We start from the raw sequence: 21,615 nt of genomic DNA, 5'->3' as shown, positions 1-21,615 counted from the left end.
CTTTACAAACTCTCATTATGTCGTGGTTGTAGGATCATGGACGTGTATCCACTTGTTGAATTTACCCGACTTTAGTCGATCCTTTCAATCTTTCTCTTCTCTCTCTTATATTAAGGACAACTATCAAGTGTCATCGCATTTTTGCTGCGTTGAAGTAGAAAACTGATTTTCTGCACCTTTGTCCAGTCCTGATAATCTGATCATTAACTGTGAGATTTATCGCTATACCCTTTAGCACCTCGACAAGTACTTTCAATCGTTCTCTTTTCTCTTTCTTATCTTACAGAAGAGCCAACAATTAAGTAAAACCGCAGACTTACATGCTTGCTGCAGTGGTTTTCTGCAAGAACTCATTACACCAAAAGTGTTAGAACCCCGAAGTGTCAAAGAAGTGTTTATTAAAGTTAAACCTATTAAAGATCTAATTTGCTCGCGTTCACTGATGCAGACAAGAAATGTTGCAGCACCTTTCTTTAGTCATATTTTGCTGTTTGGTGTAAAATTCAAGCTGTAACAGCTTCTAGCATCTAGAGTAGACCACACTATTCGCAGAGCCCCTTCCTGTCCCAGAAGTTTCACCTGACAGGTGGGCGGGCGGTAATTAAAAAGAGGGAGAACTGAGAAAATCGAGTGATCAGCAAACGAACAAGCAGGAGAAAGTAGTCCTCCAAATGTCATTCTATGAAAATATTTGTCCTTAACGCTAATCATCCCTTTTAAAAAACAAAAACTCCAAACAAACAGAGGCTATTTTTTGCGCCCACCTCCGTGACTGCGCCACCAGACCCTTCCCCACTCACCATCGTCGCCCCTTCCCAACACCACTGCCGCTCCCTTTCGCCCTTCCCAGTGGTTTTAGGTGGTCACTGCAAACGCGCCCTCGAATGATGGATTTTTCCTATGATACATGTACTGAGAAACTAGCAGGGCTAAGTCAACCTACAAGTAGAGGAAAGGTGTCCTCCAAACGTCATTCTATGAACATGATATTTTTCCTAACATTATCCATCTTTGAACAAACAAACAAACAAACCAGCAGGCCATTTTTCTGACCCCTCCGTGACTGCGCCCTTGGCGACTGCCTAGTTCGCCTTACAGCAGAACTGGCCCTGCCTTGTAGGTCAGAGGTTCTTTGATTGTGACAGGCTGTGCATCTCATGCATTCAGGCACTAACTACTGAAAGGAATGAAGTGAAAACCTGTTATATGACGATGACGATTAGTTGATGGCACATTGGCTAAAAACATGTCCCCATGACAGTGAGAGTCAGGTGTTGGAGGTTCGAATCAGCTTTGACACACCCCTTGCTGGTTGCGACACTTGTTCACAGGGCTGATCGACCTTAAGTGTGGTTTTGTCCATCCTTTGTGTGTTTTTTGTGTGAGAGCACGAACTATAATATCCCTGGACTACTTTGTGAGTGCTTATGTCCCCCTTCCTTGTGCATGAACATGCACACCCACTTTCTTCATTGTGTGTCATGTGTTTGATGATGAATCATATGCTAAATCCTTTTCTGATACAAAGAATTTGATAGAGACAGATCAGGTCTTGTATTACTTTCACAAAGTTGGTTAAACAAAACAAAAACTTTAAAAGGCAATTTTGCTTTTATAAATCTTTACTGCTAAATATAACATTATATTATGCAGTGATTAATATATACATAGATCACAAACAGCCATTCTGCTTATCTAAATTTTGTTTAAAAATCCCTCGTGAATTCTCCACAGCTTTTAATTGTTTGTCGACCTTAATTTAATCTTGCACAATTTTTCTTTTAGTCTTTTATCTTTGAAACTAATTTCTTACATATTAGACTTTTGTTTTTAATTGCGCTTTTATTTAAGGCCTCATGCTTCAAACAATAATAAATGCATGATTTCATTTAAAAATCTGAAGTTAAAAAAATGTTCATTCCTCAGCTGTTATCATAAACAAAAATCTGTCAGTAATTTAACTCATAAAACAAACATCTTTGCTTATTAATTGTAAAGCTTACATTCAGTACATAATTTGAAAGTAATGTTCTTATTTCAGCAGAACTAAACCACGGAGGCTAGTCATAAGCAATAACAGTAAAATTTATATTTAAGTCTTTCATGAAACAAATGAAAAGCAATGGAGAGGTGATGGGACAGGTGCCGTGCTAAGAAACATGTGACATGGGTGGCTGGGCAGGGGGCAGGATGTGGCCACCCTTTCGGGACAACAGTAGGATCTCATCCTTGAGTGCTTCAATCTCCTGTGCCTGCAGCTGCACCAACTGGATCAGGCGCTGACGCTCACGCGCATCAGCCGGCCGTGTGCTGACAAAGTCATCTCCCTGCAAAATGAATAATTATCCAATTATTGCAAGCTATGTCTGCTGCTCAATACATGGTGACAACTAAGAACCTCTGCATTCCAAACATAATGAAAATTGAAAGTCATTGGAAGTTCAGATCTCTGCATGCTCATCTCCCACTCTGTTTTGACAAAACATTCTGGGCATAAGTCACCAGAATGTCCTGCATTTAGCAAACTCACTCTATTAGTGAGAAATCAAGATCTAACGCCTGCCTAATGATGATGATTCTTGAGAACTGAAAAGACAAGTGCAAGCACACACACACACACTCACCAGAAAAACTCTTAATCAAACACAGAACATAATGCTCACCACACAAATTCTTTCTCAATCAAACACACACACACACACATATACTTACCACATCTTTTTGCCTTTTGTCCAGATCCTCCTGGAACAAATTGTGTTCTGACACCAACATTCCCATTTGCTCAAGACGCTGTGTATTTCCACGAATAATTTTCACCATTTGTTCTCGCTTGTTCGAGATCTCCTCCTTTGAACAATCAAAATGTCACTTTGTAACTTTTACATCACCATCTGATATGTCGAAGTTGAACAGGATTTCCCTTTCAGCAAAAGTGAGTGCTCCAAACATCAAAGCCTTTTTATGATTTTCAATAGCTAATCCTATTATCTGAGAATAAATGAACGATGGTTTAAAGAAAATTTACTAAAAGCTACAATTAAATTTACTAATAACTTCAATTTAAAAAGAGGAAAACAGAATATGTGTGCTTTTCCAAGAACAACAAAAATTCTACTTACATCCATTTTATGCAACTCTGTAGCGCACTCCGTTTCTATCTGCTGCAGTTTTTCCTTCAGTTCTTCAATAGTACGGTTCACTGTGACAGTTTCTAGTTTTTCAAGATCAACAATTCGCCCAAACTTTGCTGCCATCATAGTGCTACATTTGGTCTCCATCTTAGAAATTTTGGCATCAAAGTGGCGCCTGTCTTTGATAAGTTGGACATGTTTCTTGCGAGCTTCCCTGCAAGATATTAGAATGTTTAGTTATTTCAAAGAGAGAGGTACCTGAAAGAGTTTATGTATTATTGGAAACAAAGGTACTGGCATGTGTGCTATACTGCAACAGGATAACCAGTAATAATATCTGGTTTAATTATCATAATCATAAACTTCATCATCATCATCATCAATCGGTTAATTTGGGAGAATCCATTTGAAAACATTATCTCAAATACTTAATATATATATTTTGAAATAATTTTCCAAATTAAAATAAATGTAGACTGAAAATGCCACATGTTTCATGTGTAGGTAATTAATCAAGTAAACTGGTCAAAGAGGTTAAGATGTGCTCTTTATAACTGCTAGTTTTCTAGTTTTCAGGGTTTAATTTTTCCACTCACTTCATTTGTTTCTTCTGCAAGAATTTCTCATGTTCCAGCTCCTTGATCCTTTGCTGAAGTCTGATCACCCCAGCCAGCTCAAAGACCAGTGTCTGGCTGAGGTCAGAGGGCAACACAGAGTTAATTACATGCTGGATCTGATGCAAACACAGCGTGGCCACAATGTCCAGCTCGTTCAGCTTCTGTTGCTTCTCCAGCTAGAGTGAACAATCATCAAAAAAATAGGATTACAACTCCTGTTGCTTAATCAGCAACACTGTAATGATCTGTGACTATTTGGGGTTTATTTCACATCATTTCAACCCTGCTAATGCCAAATGTCATGAAAAGATCATTAAGTTTACTCACCTGAAATGCTTCTAATTCACTCTGTGCTGTTTTAAGAGATGACTCAATGACACGAGCTTTCTTCTGCAGTGCATCCAGCTCCTTTTTCAAGGCTTCATTGTTTTTCTTCTCTTCTGCTAGAGCTTCTTCAGCATCCAACCGCTTTTCCCGCATGGTGGTGGTGCTATCGTAGAGTGTCTGTGTGTCCAATCACAAAAGATTACAGGCAAATGCTTTAGGAAATAGGCCTCCTCTAGCTAATTATTAGACAAAACAAAATGACCAAGAAGACTATGCACATATACACATGATTGATATCACAGGATATATTTCTGGTTTGTATGCAACATTGTTTGTATCATGGTGGGCTTAAAGCTGAATAAAGAAAGGATAAAGAAAGAAAAAAAGAAAATAAAATTTTAGGACTATCGCATGTCAAAGATGTTGCCTACTTTCCATACTCTGCACTAGAGCAGTTTTACATATATGAAAAAAACCTTTACAACATTTACTGATATGAGTGCTTGAAAGAAAATGTTATGAAGTGTAGATACCTGATCACAGCCAGGTGGACAAATGTCAAGGTCATAGCCTCCTGTCTCTGACTCTGACTCTCCATCTGACTCCTCCCAGTCCGAATCATCATCGGAGTCTTCATCACTATCATCATCAGACCCTAGACCAAAGGAACATATATCCCCACTTATGAACTCATTTGAAAAGTAGAAGTAAAAATTTCCTTACGAAAAGGGTTATAGAGATTAGATAAATACAGACTAGTAAACTGTGCTGAGTACCTTCCCCTTCTGTGGTTTTCTTCTTTGTTCTCTTTATCTTCTTGCGGAAGACTTTTGTGAGGTAGTCAGCAAACTTGTTGTTGTCGCCCAAAGACTGCAGGAATGCTTGATGGACTGCTTTCTCCCTTTCCTGAAGCTTCTCAATGTCTTTTCGTTTTGCCTCCAGCTTACCTTGCACCTCCAGAATCTAGACAGGCACACCAAAAGATGGAATAAATCTGTCATTTTCCCCACCTTTACAAAATTCTTGTATTCAATAACCTACAACATTTCATTGGAAATAATTCTTAAGAGATCAGAAACAAATGTGTAGGTAAAACAGAAACTTTGCCCACCTTACTCTGCATGTCCAATTTCTCCTGCTGCTTGGACGTGACTTTCTCAGCCAGTACATCTTCACTCTTTTCATACTCCTTCAGTAGGACCAGCTCTTCAAACAGTGTCACCTGTCTGTAGCAGTTACTAGCATCAATCAAATGTCAAAGAAGACTGTCTATGGAACGCCACAAACAAACATTCCGAGGGGAAAAGGTAGTGCTTGTGCGTGAAGGTTCGACTATCTGCATCTACATAAAAGAGTATGATGCTAAAAAAACAGCTGTCAGTATGTCAATTGCTGATGTGCATTCATCTTGATTATCATTCACCAGATCAGATTTCAGAAGACAAAGTTACACAACATACAAGACACATGCATCACACATACACACACCTAACACATACCTGAGGTCAGCATTTGTCATGATGATGTCCATTTGAAATTTTTCATGTCTTAGCATAAGCAGCTCAGCATCAAATTTCTGGACGAGGTCAGTGATACGCTCAAGAAGATGAGATTGTTCATACTCAAGTCTGCAATAAATCACACTGTGTAATTATTGTTCTTTATTAATTCAGAAGCATTATTAAAGTCTCCTTGGATCAGGACCATGCATGCACATACACACATATCATTCCTAATGACCTGAAAAAACATGAAAACAATTAGACAAAACATCTATTAATATGCTTGGAAGATGGAGTAATCTGCATTTTTGTACAAACAAAGGGATCACTTGCTAAATATAGCCATACTTTTATCTTGGTTTCTTACACTTTGATTTAATGTGTGAAACTTGTAACTAAGAATAAATGTACTTTATTTGCTCAATGAGACGAATTTCCTTTTCCAAAGGAGATAATTCTTCTGCAAATTCATCTGGTTCATTTCGGTCAAGTGCACTCAAGGGCTCCTGGGATTGTGTCATACTGCTGGCAAATGATATTTGCTTATTAGCCTGGTTTGAGCCTTGTCCCTGAAAGACAATTAAACAATTAGTTATCAAGTATAGTCTTCCCACATTCCATGAACAAATAAGACCCCTTCTGAATTTGTTTCTTAAGTAAATTTATTTTTAAAAAAATCAGTTACTGGTAATCTGAATTCTGTTTCTTGTGTTTGGTGAGCATATAATAGTTATTGCATATATAAATATGTGTGTGTACATACGTCCACATGTACATGTATGTGCACATGTAATTTTCTTTTATTTAACATGCCACTGGACCTAAAAAAGACTTCTTAGACACAGATGAAATAGTTATTTTGCTTCTTAAAGTACTTCTATAGTAGTTTATCATACTGAATTATAATTTCCAAAGTTTCAAAGATACAGAGAATTAGAGTAAAATCTTACCGTCTGCTTATCACCAAATCCCCCACCAAAGCCCCCTCCAAAGCCTCCATCACCCCTCCTTTCCTAGCGGCAGCTTCTCTTTCCGGTCATCTCTTGTTAAACCGAATCAGTGAATCTCGTGTGTACTCCAATCGCCTGCATTAAAAAAAACAAACAAAAGAATTGTGATAATAAGACAGTACATTCTAGAACATCTTGTCACTGACATTATGAGCAGTAATGCACAAAAGATATTAAAAAATACACAAGGTTGAAAAAACATAATTTTATTGTGACAGTTTAGTAATTCAAGAAATTCAAAGGACATGGCTGACTGCTGGCATTGTAAGCAAAGTCAGCAGCTGAGATTTCATCATGGTGTGCTCCTCCAACCATGTCCAGAGAGAAATTAAAATCTTCATTTTTCTGCTAATGTGGCTCCAAGACCACAGCTCTGTCCATGGCTGCTTGTATAGTGGGCAGAGCTGTAGGACTTGTCAGGAGTCTGTGGGTCCATCTTTCATGAACCCAGGTAGTACATACATGGGCAAGATTTTCATCATCTGTCACCAGACTGCCCTAAACAAGGCAAAAGACCAGCAACATACAGGAAATGCAGATTAAATAAAGAGGAGATACACAGTTGGGCTTACTTCTCAGGCATCTCATCAAAGTGCAGTTCAGGTATGGGTGGAACTGGTTTGTGTTTCTGAGAATCCAGGTGCAAATGAATCTGAACAAGCTGCTTCACAAGATCACGGATCTCTTCGATGATGCGGATCTTTTTGTCTCGCAATGCCAAGAGTCGCACATTAAAGTCATATTTGTAATCATGGATCTGAAATAGGCAAGTTTTACATAGCATTATTACTATTATTATTCACAGATTTGTAACAGTTAACTAGCACATACACACATACACACAAATATCCCCACACACGTATCCATACATATGCAATCACAAATCATACACTCACCTGGTCCTTCAGGACTAGAAGACGACCCGTGCTTTTTCCACATTCATGCGTAGATGGTCTGGTACAACATAGTCCAGGCTGTTTTGAGTTTGTATCACCCATATTTTCTTTGGCTTCATGGATGGCAGCCACATCAGCAGGGTCCTCATACTGGTCATCTGGCTTTGAAGAATAAGTTCTTCCCACTGTCCATAATAGGTATAATAAATTGATTATTAACATACAGTATGTTATATGCTTACAAACCAGAAATATTGCTCATGTCTCTTGTTCATTAAGCAGCAGCTTACTTCCTTTTGATGTTGTCATGACTATAAACAGTTATTTGCAATGACTACCTATTCCTCTTTCCCTATCAACATTTAACAACCACATGGTCTTTGCTCCAACCTTAATGCTTGATAACAGCCCACTCCTCATCCAAGTTCAAAGCTACTTTCTCAACTTTCTCACTAACAATGCTTGAGACCAACCATGGCTTTGCGTATTGCCCTTTTCTTCTTCTTCTCTTCAACTTTGAGTAGCGCCTTGGTGATACGTTCCCCCATGCTGCCTTTCAAGGTCGTTGTCACTTTTGATGCTGCCCCAGCCTCATCAACAGCATCTCCACCTTGGCCTATGCCTTCTGCAGCTCTTTGTTGGCCTGTTGGCATTAAAAACACCAAGAAATGTTGTCTCAAGCAGCCAGCATATCCAGACCATAGTTACGAAGTGAGGGTAAGTCATTGCCACAGTGCAACTTAAGGAAATCAAAGGCCAGTGTCTTAATTGTTTGTGTAGTTATAAAATGATGTCCAGACCTCATGGATGTTTCTTTATATCTGAGAGCATAGTTATATAGCAGTAGTAGCGTCTGCATGGTCTGGACACTATTTTTACCCTGGGGCAAGGATTTAGCCTCACTTCATACTTCATAACAATGGTTCCAGATGCAATACAAATTAAAGCATACCCATGTTGTTTAGGCCAGTTCTATGTAATGGACAGCCATATTTACATAGTTTTAACTCTTGTTGACTCCAACACTGTCTAAAATTGTCCTGAAATTGTTTATTAAATTAATAATTTATTGAGGGAACAGCTTTGTTATACAAACCTGCCAAAAGATCCCGAGTTGGATCTCTTGTAAAATCATCTTTCGTTGTTCCTTGAGTCTTCTTTCGCTCATACTCAGCCTTCAGCTGGTAGAAGTCATCGGATAGTTTGCTGGCGCGGAAACTTGTGACTTCATGTGAGCTCATGAAGGTCTTCACAACAATCTGCTCACACTCCACCACATCTTTAAATCTAGAGATCAGACAACACTGCATGAATCATCAGACTAGCTTCTCCAGAGAAAAAAAGGTGAGAAAAAAAAAAGAAACTGACAAATTTATGTAAGACTAAGTCAACTGAAAGCTATAGCAGATTATTACTATTGTAATTAAAAACAGATTAAGGTGTAACGTTTCTTATGTTTCTTTAGTTCTAATGGCATTATTTTATATAGTTTTTTCAAATTACAAATGAATCATAGAAAATTCTTTTTAACAAGAACTTAAATTCAACATGAAAACTAAACTATACTTGCCTCTTCCGAAGCTTTTCCAAAGCTAGGCGCTGTTTCTCAGACTCCCACGCCATTTCTTTCCGTACAAGAGAAACACGATCACTTATCTGGCGCTCTAGCTCCACTTTTATCTCTCTGTCCATTTCAAATTCCTATGACAGATATCATTTTATTTTTGCCTAATGTTGTGAAGGGTCATGTTGAGCACCCGACCAAAAAGTTCTCTCTACAGAGATAATAAATATATTGCAATTGTTATTCTGTTCCACAAATGACTTTGCATAAAGATATACAGTGGAACCTCGGTTAGCGAACGCCTCGGATAGCGAATATTTCGGTTAACGAACAGCTTTCCAGAACGGATTAAGTTCGTTAACCGAGGTTCCACTGTAAGTGCATCATGGAACGGAAAGTCTATTCTAGCACATCAACCATAATAAATAGTATTGCTAAAAATCTAAGGAAAAAAAATGTGAGTAATTCTCACCAGCCCGAGGGTAGCTGTTTGTGCCTTAGGTACGAGTGTCTCATTCTGTACTCTAAGATGGACTTGAAAGCTGTCGTCGTAGTTTGCAATTGTCGTCGAACATCTCGCTTTTTCTCTTCTGCCTCCTTCATCATGTTATCATGCTCTGCCTTTTCGCTTAATGCCTTTCTTACATGATGCGCTAATAAAGTGTAAATTGTATTTACAGTTGTTAGCGCTAGAATATAAAAGAATGAGATCTAATACATTCTCCATGCAAAGATAAGTAGTGCTACACAAAGACAAGATGAACAGACCCTGTTGGTTGCATGCTAGCGAGTTGGTATCTTACACTGAGATCATTAGACAGGCCACTTGGATAAAGTAGTCTGAATGGAACCAAAAAATGTAGGCATAACTCTTGGTGCAGAAAATAAGCTTTTGCGCCTGCGACAATGGCTGAGCTTAAATTCTATAATTATGAGAAATAAAAAGAAGAAAAAATAACGCTAACAATACAGAATCCTTTTCATATGGTAGCTGTCATTCCTATATGCCACCCATGTATGCTGTTGGTCATCAATGTCATCACAATCTTCTCCAACTCTTCCTTCTTCTGCAGTCAGAAAACATAGCATAAAACAAACAAGCAAATATAAGCAACCAAGGAAAGAAACAGGTTAAGCGTTGATCTTGGCAAACAGACAGCAGTCCACCGATACATGTTCATGATGTGATGAAAGCTTGTACCTTCCATGCTATTGTTTCAGTATACTACAAATTACATGCAGGCGCATTCCATCTCTTTAACTACTTGGACAGGTATGGTAAGATGTTTGGGAGTTGAAGAAAAATATATCATGAAGCACAATGTTCTTTTTTCTTATTAAACATTAAGCTGGAAATAATTCTATAAATAGAGTCTGATAATAAGTAATAATGAAATATAAAAAATCAATATATATATATAAATAATAATAAACATTTTATAATGATGAAACAATGTTAAATAATAAAATAAGTTTTAAGCATACCCGGGCAGATGGCAGCTTTGCTTTGTACTCTGCTATCCTTCTCTGCAGCTCCTCATCTGCCATGTAGCTGAACAGGAAGAAATTTCCATCATCTCCTACACTCAGCAGCTGTGTGTTTTCATATGTCAGAGCAAGGAGCCAGACTCTCCCTGTCTGAGCATCATGCATAGGCAGGCACCAATACGTCCGTATATCAGTGAAAGAGAATGGCCTTCAGTAGAGTCTGCACCCGAATGCTGCCATCCTGCATACCCATGAGAGCTTGATTACCCGACACACTGCAAGGACCAAAAACATACAAATTATTTTTCCACATTTCTAAAAACAAAAACCGATCTTGCAATGACTCAGTCTAAATGATTTTTGAAAATGATTTCCACCCTGACGTACCTAAAAATCAAGGTACTGATAGGTATATCATCTGACTCAACAATTGGAACTGCCAGTACAGGTTCATCAGCAGCATCTGGACGTATCTTTGTCTTTTCTTCAGGAGATGTGAACTTGCATTTGTATAGGTATCCTGAATCAAACTCTCCCTGCAAATGAGTTAATAGACTGTCATGGCAATGACCACAAAAGACGGCCTTAGAATAACAGATGATAGCAGCAATTATCTAAGACATGGAGCAATGCCAATATTATAAATGTGCAAATAATCTATCATGCTCATGAAACCATACTGAAAAATAACAAAAATTCTTAAGAAGCAAATGGAAGCAGTTAACAGTAGAGGAAGAATAATAGCTGAATTTCAACAGCAGACAAGGCACAAAAGAAACAAAAGTCCAACATACCATAGACAACCAGAAATATTCTTCTTCATTCACATCATAAAAGGCATGCAAGATTGGTGATGGTTCTTTGGGGATGAATGGCTGCCAGTCATCATGAACAGCTTTTGAATGTTCATCTGCATAAATGAAAAATAAACCAAAATAAACACTGTTTTTAATATAAATAGATTCTTTAAATATCTGAACATTAAAGTCATTACTTCTTCAAATTTCTTTCTTGGTCATTTGTTATTCATGCATATCCTGCAATGCTCATGTATATCACACCATGTTCATGTATACCATCCTCACGATGTTCATGTATATCTCACCATGTTCATCTCCATGTTCAGACTCTGTCTCCAGTCCACGTTCAATTCGTCTTCTCCTCTCTTCTTCCTCTTTCTTCTTTCTCTCTTCCTCCTCAATCTTTTTCCTCTCCAGCTCCTCTTCATGCTTGCAGATATAACAAGACCAACATGCAATGAAAAAATTCAGAAAACTATAACAACTTGTTATGATCCATAAAAATTACATGACAAGGTCTGCAAAGATGCCAACTTTTAAGTCTGACATTAATTATTACTTCTGTCATGGCTGAAATCAAATTATCTACCTGCATCATTGATTTAGAGTGATTCTCATTATGACCTTTGCTCTGGCATTTATGTATATGTGTTTAAAGTAAAATCTTGATACAGGTTTGCATGAATTTTTGACATTGCCTATGTGTGAGTGTGTGTGTGTGTGCAACAGACAGAGTGAAACCCAGTTGTTACACACCTGTATAAGACATAAAAACATACCCTAAGACGTGACTTGATGCTATGGAATGTGTACTGCCTCACAGTTACATCTTTAATCTCAAAGGTGCGAGCTGTGTCCAGTTTGTCCACATCTGGCACACCTAGCTCAACCACAATGCCCTCATCACAAACAACCAGCAGTGCTTGCTTGTTCTGCAATAGATATTCAGTGCATCACTTAAACTAGAGTTTGTCTCTTCATGCTCTAATAAGGCTTTTTATATTATTTTTACTATTATCTGAACAAAGTTTGCAGCAACTGCTGCAAGAAGATAACTAACTGCATGTTAATCTATGCATCCTAGAGTTCTGCTTGTAAGCTTTACTTAAAATGCTTACAAATTTTTCTGGAGTCCATAATAGCTGTCTGACTGGTGCAGGAACTTTAATGAATCCAACTGGCTCATATGGATTGCCTATATTCATGAAGAATACTGTAGCATCCTGGCCCTGTAGAGAAGAAACTGCCTAAGTATACTTAAGGTCTTCCTGCTACAATTTTATTAGAGATATATTTATGGACCATTTGGGCAAAATGTGAATTTTTTGGACGAAAGCTTCTCAGTGTTCTTCAAAGAAGGTGATCTTGTCTGAAGTGAAAAGTGAAAACAGAAGTGATGGAAGATACTAACAAGAGAATGGCTTGGCAGGACAATATGTATTACATAGAGTTGGAGAAATGTGTACAGAATGATATTTTTAAAAAAATACAAATTATAGTTCAGGTATCAAGACACAAGAAGGGCCAGCAGCGAATGAGAAGCAATAAACTGTTTCCACAACATTCAACATGGCAGTCTAAATATCTTTGTTGCTTATGTGCTGGTGGATGCTGGTGCCTGAAAAGTTACCAGGACATGCTAGCAGAATACTCACCCCTGTTGCAAGTATTTGTCCTTTGCCATCATAAGCCATGGAGGTGACGGCCTTGCTATGAGGTTTGAATACTTGTTTCAAAGCCACTTCACATTCACCCTTTTTGTTTCGGGGTATGTCCTCCGGCATCTGGCTAACAGTTAGAATTCGAACCACACCATCTGTGAATCCTGCTACCACAGTCTTGCCCTTAGGATCAACCTGTGACAGAAAATCTTTTTACTTTTCAATACATCATTCTAGTCTGCTCTTCATTTTAAACTATTTAAGTTTAACACTATTTCTAAAAGTGTGTGATATTTAACCTTGCTTAGAAGAATATGTTCTTCCTTATTCTGTTTACTGCAGGAATTGCAATCAAAATAGCAGACAATAAGCAATAATTCTTACAGATTTTCCATTCTAGTACCATTTGCCTCACAAAACTGCTGAGGTTGTCTGAAACTATCCACAGACACATCCTTATACATTACTTTTGTAAGCTACCTAAGACTGGCAAACTAAACATTTCTTTGTCCTGTAAACAGGCACTTTCATATTCAAACAAAATACCGTCACTTACAATTTGAGGCGCCCACAAAATGGATGACCCCCCAGCATTGAAATGGGACTCAGAAAGCTGCTTTTGCTGTCCATAGTCAAACACTCTCACAGAGTCTGAAACATGAGCCAAAACCTTTACTAGCAAGAAGGAACTAAGATTTCTTTTCTTTGCAGGAACTGTTCAGAAAGGAATTCTCAATACAGATATTGCACTGGATGTTTACTTCTAAAATGAAGTCAAAGCATATATTCTGTGGAAAAGATACAAGTGTTCTAGACTATGATTCTTTACCCCTAGGAATAAATGTTAAATCCAAAACAATAATATAGACATGACAACTGAAAAACAAATTATTGCAGTCATGTTTATGACATTTGATTATCACTCTGTGCAATGATACTCACGGTCCAAACCGACAGAGGCTGCAAGGTGAGTATTAGGGGAAGTAACACAACCCAGGATGGACCCAGAATGGTATGTCATAAGCTTCTCTGGAGCTTGGGATGTGTGAGAAAAGGAAAGATCCAGCCTCCAGATCCCTCCATTAGCATCCTACAAGTTCAAGATAATGGAACGTTTACTGGGGTTGGGGTTTACACAACTGTACATTAGGTATTCCTCGGTTATCGATTATACTATCAGGTTGTCCTGGAGTGAGCATAAGGGCAAAACATTTTCTCAACTTTCAGATTCCATAATTCTAACAAAAATGCTTTTATAACAAAACTTCTTGTCGTGGTTAGGGATTTTTTATCATTTGATTTGTTGCTTAACACAATATAGTGCTGTGAAATACTAATGTCATTAGCTTGACCTATTGAAAATTGAGGGAACAGTACAATTATATTGGTCCCTCAGATTCATACACTCTAACAGGGGACATTATGCTTAATCGGGTCATTTTTGCTGTGATTGTTTTACAAACACATGTTCTTATACAAATGGCAGTTATGAATGTTAAAACTGCTTCATAGTAAATACAGTACTCATTAAGGAAAGCAACTCTGTAAAGCAGCACTCATATGAATTGACTGGGGCAAGTTTGCTACACAACAAAGTTATCAAACCAGAGTGTCTCCAGGTTTGGATGCCACTTAGGTATCGACCTCCCTCGATTAGTATGGACAAGCTACTCAAGATGTCTGACAGACAGGTAGTAAGGTCCACTAGCATGTCACATGTTCATTCAAACTGTCTTTACCTGAGCATACCAGATGGTTGGTTCATTTTCTTCGTCGATAGACTTCACAATACCGTACAGCTGAACATCTTGCCCAACACGTAATTCATTCATGGGATCCATTTCAAAAAGTCCAGATTCATCTGTCTGATCTGCTGTGTCAATAGTCTCAAAATCCCACACCTGAAATATAAACAAGACAAAACAAATTCCCTCAAAAAACCCTAGTGATTTTTTGCTATTGTGGACATGCACATGTATAATGTATAAAGACAATCACAATTAAAAAACATTGTTCACAACATATATATATATACTTTTACTTTACTTAGTCCTCTTTGTACATAGGTGGTACATAACACCTCCATTCTTGTTTGTCAGCAGCAAGTCTAGCTGTTGCTCCAGAACAGTTTCTGGTCCTTTAGTTCTCTCTACTAACCTTTGCCATGTTTCTTTTGTCTGACCACATTTTTTCATTTTTTAGCATGAAAATTTTCCTCAGATGATTGGTTTGGAAAGTCTCTAGTTTCTGCACAACATATTTCCCTTTTTCCATTAAGGTAAATATGCTTACTTACTCTGATATAGCCATCCACTCCCACGGTAATCAGCTCTCCTTCATCAAGAAGAATTTGCATGATTGGTCCACTGTGGCACGACTTACGACCTCTCTTTGTGACCTCCACTTTGATCAGCCCTCCATCCCAAAGCAGAAGGTTTCCCCAATCACATCCAGACAACACTTTGCCATCTGGTAACTCCACATAACCCTCAATATCAGAGATCTGTGTTCGACCAAAACGTCCCAGCTCTCCCTGAAGCTTGAGTCCTGTGAATGTGTCTGCCATCTTCCAGAACCTGAAAGAGAATTATGAATGACTGAATTATGTCGTATTTTAAGTTGGAAAGGTACAGTGATAATTACACATCTTGACCACATGATAAGAAAGATGGCAAAAATTACATCTCAAATGTCTTCTTCTTATTATTCCTATATGCCCCCAGTGGAGCATATAGCCGCAACTACACCATGCCATCTTCTTGATGTTCATTGTCAGGCCAGTCATTGCTGCTTCTTCTGACAGCCAAGTGAGCTTTGCGGATATGGGACAACAGGCTGATGTCCTCCGCAAAGTCAAGATCCTCAAGTTGCATGGCGAAGGGCCACTGAACTCCCGTGTTGCTGTTAGAGGTTGTTCTTCTTATAATCCAAATGTAGCAATGCAAATCTTTTCTCTCTAATCATAAAACAATTAAATGGCATTGACTAAACAATCAAATTTCTACAGCTGCCATCAAACTTAATTTTAAGATAACAATTTACATCAGGGGTCTCAAAAACATTTTTGTGCGGCCCGCGGCCACGTCCGCGGCGTATATGTATGTTGTGCTTGGTGATTAACTCCCGCGGTGAAAATTACCCCCGTTCACAAGCGAAATGAAAATAACACAAGGGAGGGACCGCATCAAATCATTCAGATGCAAGCTGACTTTGTGGGCCACTCAGCTGGCAGATGGAAACCTGGCTCATTTCTCTTTTCTACAGAGCATAACGGTTGAACCACAGCGCCTGAAAGACTATGTAGACATCCTCTCCAGACTACAGGAAGATTTTGAACACCGCTTTCAGCAGTTCACTGCTCTCCAACCACAGTTTTTCCTTCTTGCCACTCCGCTCGCAGTTGATGTGAAAAACGTTCCAGAGGAAGTCCAGATGGAACTACTGGACCTGCAGTGTGACACTGTTCTGAAGCAAAAATACGTTGATGTTCCAGATTTCGACCAGATTTGAAGTTTCTTCCTAGAGAGAATTTTCCAAACTTATTCTGCTCAGCTGCTAGAATTCTAGCGATGTTTGGGAGTACGTACGTTTGCGAACAGTTTTTCTTCAGAATGAAGATCAACAAAACAGCATTACGATCAAGACTGACTGATGAGCATCTGAGAGCAACCTTGCGGCTTGCCAATACACGCGACTTCAGGCCTAACGTCGATGGTCTGGTCTCTGCCAAATGATCTCAGCTGAGTGGACAGAAACATGAGTGACGAGCCATCTGCAGTAGGCCTAGTACATGTAATTATAGTTGGTTTTTTTGGGAACTACAGTTTCTGCTTTTTTTATTAGTGACAGAGACAACGTCAACTTATTTTAATAAACAAAATAAACTAAATTGCCTGTGCATGTAATAAACTACACTAAATGTAATTAATAATTATAAAAACTTTATTTTAGCATTTAACTGCAGTGACAGTAGTGTTCGTAAAATTTAATCAAAAAACATTTTTTTTCGTGGTGCAGCCCGCTGACTGGCTGTTACTTTCCACTGCGGCCCACATGCTAATATGAGTTTGAGACCCCTGATTTACATAGATTCAAGGACTTAAAGATGGATGAAGGCATGGTCACCAAGCCTCTCGATATTTCATCTCCTAATCCTCACCGAATGTGGGAAGTTCCAGCAGTGGTCAGCTGCCCTTCCAGTTCGGATGCAAAAGTTACACGGAAAACATCCTGAGAGAAAGCCTTAGAGCGTAGCATGATCTTTTCTTCTCTCCAGTTCCACACTGTCAGCATGTAATCTGGGTCACCTCCTTGAGAAGCCAACAACTCACCATCAGGACTAGGAGAAAAAAGAAAGTTTAGGTCATGTTAGTGGCAAGGCAGAAAAATTGTGCCATCAAAGGAAGGCCACTTACAAATGTCTTGTTTTTAGTTGGGTACAGGTCAACAAGATTAGCTTCAACACTGAGACTCAAGCTTTATGTAATCTAGTTTATTATCTTCTCCAGTTAGTTAATATCTTAGAATCTATGGTCACAAAAGACTGAAATTAGGTTATTTAGGTACAAAAGGAACACCTCTTAAGTACTCAAGATTTTTACCTGTAGTTTAGTGAGGCATAAGATGCCTCGGTCCCACCACGTAAGATGCGGTACAACTTTAAAGATGGGTATTCAAAGATATTTATGTTCGGTGCCTTCCCTTTTTCTCCAACAGCAAAATATTTTCGGCTTGGGTGAACCTGTTAATAAAAAGAACCATGGCATGAAGAATGGTAAATAAGGGATCTCAAAAGCTGCCATTTTTATCATACAATGAAACATCAATACACAACTTTGTAAAGATATCACTTTGTCCTAAAACATTTTATGCTACAATATCTATCAGCTTATTTTGTTTGAATTCTTTTTCCAAGGTTTTTCACAAACTGATTTAAAATTACATCTCAAATCTCTAATTTTCCTGAACAAATATGCCTTCCTTTACATGATCTTAAAAGTGCTAAAAAAAAAAAAACCCAAATAATTAATTAAACAGCCATAAACTCATTCAAAGACTGAAACACTTAAATAAATCAGAGGCCAAAGAACGGACCTGACTGCAAAATCGGGAAGACTAGCCCAACTAATAAATACTTACAGCTAAGGCACCTATGCTGCCTCCACTTGTACTCCGGATATACGTCTGCTTCTTGGTACGGACATTCAGGATCTGCAAGACATTACCAGCAATGAAAAGCAAATGGTTTTCATCCAGAAGATGAAGGTTGTGGCGCCGTTTGCAATCATAGCCAAAAGAGTGTCTGACATAAGTTAAGAAATCTTTAAGCAGTTTGTTAAATGAGTTCAAATGTCAGGCTAACCTAGTGAAATTTTCAGTTTTCCATCCTGTTCACATGAAATCCATGTTATATTTTTCCAGAAATACTTAATTGTAGATTCTTCATTCTACACCTCTCTATGTCCCATCCTTACTAACCAGAGGTATTCAACACACATAACTGTAGGAATCATACATGCACTCATACACTCAAAGACATTCAAAAGCATATTAAAGGATACTGTAGAGATAGGAGGTCACTAGGAAGACCAGATCCCTCTGTGACCCTAGCTTTGGACATAAACTCCTCAAAATTGTAGTAAAAATCTGCAGCAATTTTCTTTTCATCTTCATCCTTCATTCTTATGTATGTGCTTTCCTCCTCTCCATTATCTGCATTTTCTTTATCTCTTTCCTCATTCTCTGCTTCTTCTTGTTCTTTCTCATTCTCTGCTGCATCTCTTTGACCTCCATCTTCTGTAGCACCAGTTGCCTCTCCCTCCACCTCCTTTTCAGCCTCTACCACACTTGAAGGCTCAAGGTTATTTACTGGTCCCTCTTTTGCACTGTCAGTCTTTTCTAATTGACCGTCTTCATTATCTTGAGCCTTTTCCTTGACTTCTGAGACAAAAGTCACTGAAGTTAATTTGTGTGCAAAGAACAAGTGTTGACTGCCTAAAGATGCTTTAATAACAGGTAGAGCCTATAACAAAAGAGTAGATTTAAGTCAAGTCTGAAATATAACGAAGAATAATTTATTGAATTATTTAAAGTGTCTTAGGATTCAGAAAATATTTTGTCATAATAATGGGAATGATATATCAAAATATATAATGAGGATAAACTGAATCTGAAGGTTTATTTTATTTTTTGGTTCTACAAAATCAAGAAATAGTGAGTAGTGGAGATGATGAGCACTAGCATTACTGATAACAGAGCAACAACATGAAATCCACAACTCACCAGCCATAATCTCATATCCAGCTTCTGCTTCTTCCACCGCTGCTTTACCATCACCAACATCTGGCTCTGGTACCTCTGTTTTATCCTCACTAAAATCCAGCTCTGGTACTTCTGTTTTACCCTCACCATCATCTGGCTCTGGTACCTCTGTTTTACCCTCACCATCATCTGGCTCTGGTACCTCTTTTTCACCCTCACCATCATCTGGCTCATCTGTTGTCTCTTTATCAGTTATGCCCTCATCTTTGTTTTCTGATTCATCATGCTCCTTCTTTGATTCTGAATATAAAAAGATTTTACCTTGTCTTAAAATGTCAGAACAACAATAAAAATATTTTCTTTGTTAGTTAATTGTACCAATATTTTATGCCACAAACAAAAAATTAATCAATCAATCTTGCTCACTCCCCTCTTCTGTTTTCCTGTATTCTTTCATTCATTTTTGGAATTATCTATCTTTATACTTTTTTTATCTGAAAAATAATGCCATAACTAAAGTTCAGCACAGACAATATTTAAAAGAACAATAGATTTTATCAACACCTTTGCCCAACAAAAGCAAAGCTGTAACCTGAATATGATAATAATAAATATTATAGCAGGTTAATTCTGACTACATAGATAAGGAAAGAAATGCAAAGAAAAAAACACACACATGCCTGAGCATGTATGCATCTACACACACATATATACAAATTGATTTGTCTACTATCAGCTATACTGAGTAAGTATTCTCGACTATATTTCTTCGGATACAGACAACCACACAGATCAGTAAAAGATGGTATCTTCTAAACTTACAACCCTTAATCATGTTTTCCAGGCATGCATATATGAACATGAATGCATGCACACACACACCATTTTAAGTGGGAAAAAAATTAGTTCCTTGTTCCAAAGGTTGCAGTGGTGTGCCTATAGTCTAGCTAAATGCTTCACAAACTAAACACATCAACAGATGATCATTCTATGGCATAAATATTATAGAAAAGAAGAAACATAAATTTGGCACAAAAACTGTTATTTTTTACTTATTTTCATTATAAGCCAGTAACATTATAATATGCGTGAAAAATTGAATATTAAAAATAATAAACTTTATCTGGCTTCATTTAATTACAGTTAGTAACAACAAATTGTATTTTATTTATTATTAAATAAAAACTATAGTAAAACTCCTTGGACAATATATGTTTAATTGATAAATATTCATAAAAATCTTTATGGAAACATTTTTTTTTTTAAATTCTGTGTCAGAATTAGTTTTATTTAAGAGCTTGCTATTTTGAAGTTTATAAGCCAAATTACACTTGTTAACTTACAGCTCTACTAAACATCTAATTTAGCAGCAAAACATGCAGCTGTCAAGGAATCTTCTAGCCACCTATGTGATCGTTGAAAAACAATTAAAGAACAAAAGCTGACTAAGGAGCAAAAGCTATGAGATCGTGAGGTTTCAATAATTCACCCTCTTCCCCATTTGTAGCTTTTTCTTCTTCAGGACTGTGTGGTCGGCTGGTATTTGCACCTGCTTCTGTGACTGGGGAAGGCAGGTAATCATAAACAGATTTACCTTATCAAAATAAACAAACTTCTTAAGAAAAGAGAAAAACTACAAGAGCTGTGCTTCTTTAGTAAAATGAAATTCAAAATATACTGTCACACAAAAATTAAAAAAAAAAAAAAAAAAAACATACATATTCATTTGGCAAAAAACAATGTTAACCCTCACAACAGCAGCGAGGACAAAATTGTTATTATCACTTAACTGTTATTGTGCAGATCATACAATGTAAATGTTATAATCATTAATCACACACTGAATGTTTTTAATAATTCTTCTGACTTTCAAGTTTACTGTTAAAAATTACTAAGTTTAAAGCCTGAACAGCTGACAAAGAGGAAAACGACAAGCTACACAGACGCGAGAGACATTCAATTAGCACTCTGAGCGAACGAGACTTCGTCGAGTGCATAAAGTTCTCAAAACCTCATTTTAAAATTTATTGTGCTCTGAGAGATACACGCATCTTCTATCAAATGTAAGCACTGCGGCTACCTTCTACGACCGTTTCTTCTGCTTCCATGTCTTGAGTTTCATCAACATCCATTTTGACTGAGCTCGGTTGCCAGGGGTTGCAGGCAAGGGACGCGATTCTCCGTCCATGCACACAGTTCTCCTTCTTGGACGGTCTTCAGAACGTCTGTAATTTTTGTGACCATTCAAATTAAAAAGAACTCATTTTGAAGTAAAATTGCACTGTATTTATGGAGGAAGGATGGGTGGTACGCTCAGAATGCAAACTGCAGTATGATCGTAAGTTTAACTCCTTCTTC

At 37.8% G+C, this 21,615-nt stretch overlaps 1 protein-coding gene across 1 annotated transcript; it reads right to left on the bottom strand.

Annotated features, from left to right (window-relative positions):
- Positions 1-1,604: 1,604 nt before the first annotated feature.
- On the bottom strand, positions 1,605-21,428 carry LOC112568456 (cilia- and flagella-associated protein 44-like). Its single transcript, XM_025245761.1, is given in 40 exon segments — positions 1,605-2,327; positions 2,713-2,847; positions 3,120-3,345; positions 3,728-3,924; positions 4,076-4,252; positions 4,609-4,730; positions 4,852-5,038; positions 5,187-5,301; positions 5,575-5,703; positions 5,989-6,146; positions 6,391-6,472; positions 6,630-6,662; positions 7,160-7,344; positions 7,484-7,512; positions 7,515-7,576; positions 7,578-7,659; positions 7,662-7,668; positions 7,957-8,126; positions 8,580-8,770; positions 9,054-9,186; positions 9,524-9,726; positions 10,513-10,742; positions 10,744-10,810; positions 10,923-11,071; positions 11,330-11,445; positions 11,641-11,764; positions 12,115-12,267; positions 12,454-12,564; positions 12,991-13,191; positions 13,553-13,647; positions 13,939-14,086; positions 14,736-14,897; positions 15,293-15,572; positions 17,156-17,335; positions 17,598-17,737; positions 18,136-18,298; positions 18,558-18,936; positions 19,279-19,557; positions 20,747-20,818; positions 21,338-21,428. Coding segments are annotated over 40 exon segments (5,901 nt in total). The 5' UTR covers positions 21,390-21,428; the 3' UTR covers positions 1,605-2,150.
- Between the last annotated feature and the right edge of the window lie 187 nt (positions 21,429-21,615).

The sequence above is a fragment of the Pomacea canaliculata genome, linkage group LG7, assembly GCF_003073045.1.
Source record: "Pomacea canaliculata isolate SZHN2017 linkage group LG7, ASM307304v1, whole genome shotgun sequence".
In the NCBI taxonomy this organism is placed as follows: domain Eukaryota; kingdom Metazoa; phylum Mollusca; class Gastropoda; order Architaenioglossa; family Ampullariidae; genus Pomacea; species Pomacea canaliculata.
The sequence above is the reverse complement of the archived record's forward strand: the minus strand, read 5'-3'. Positions and strand labels throughout refer to the sequence as shown.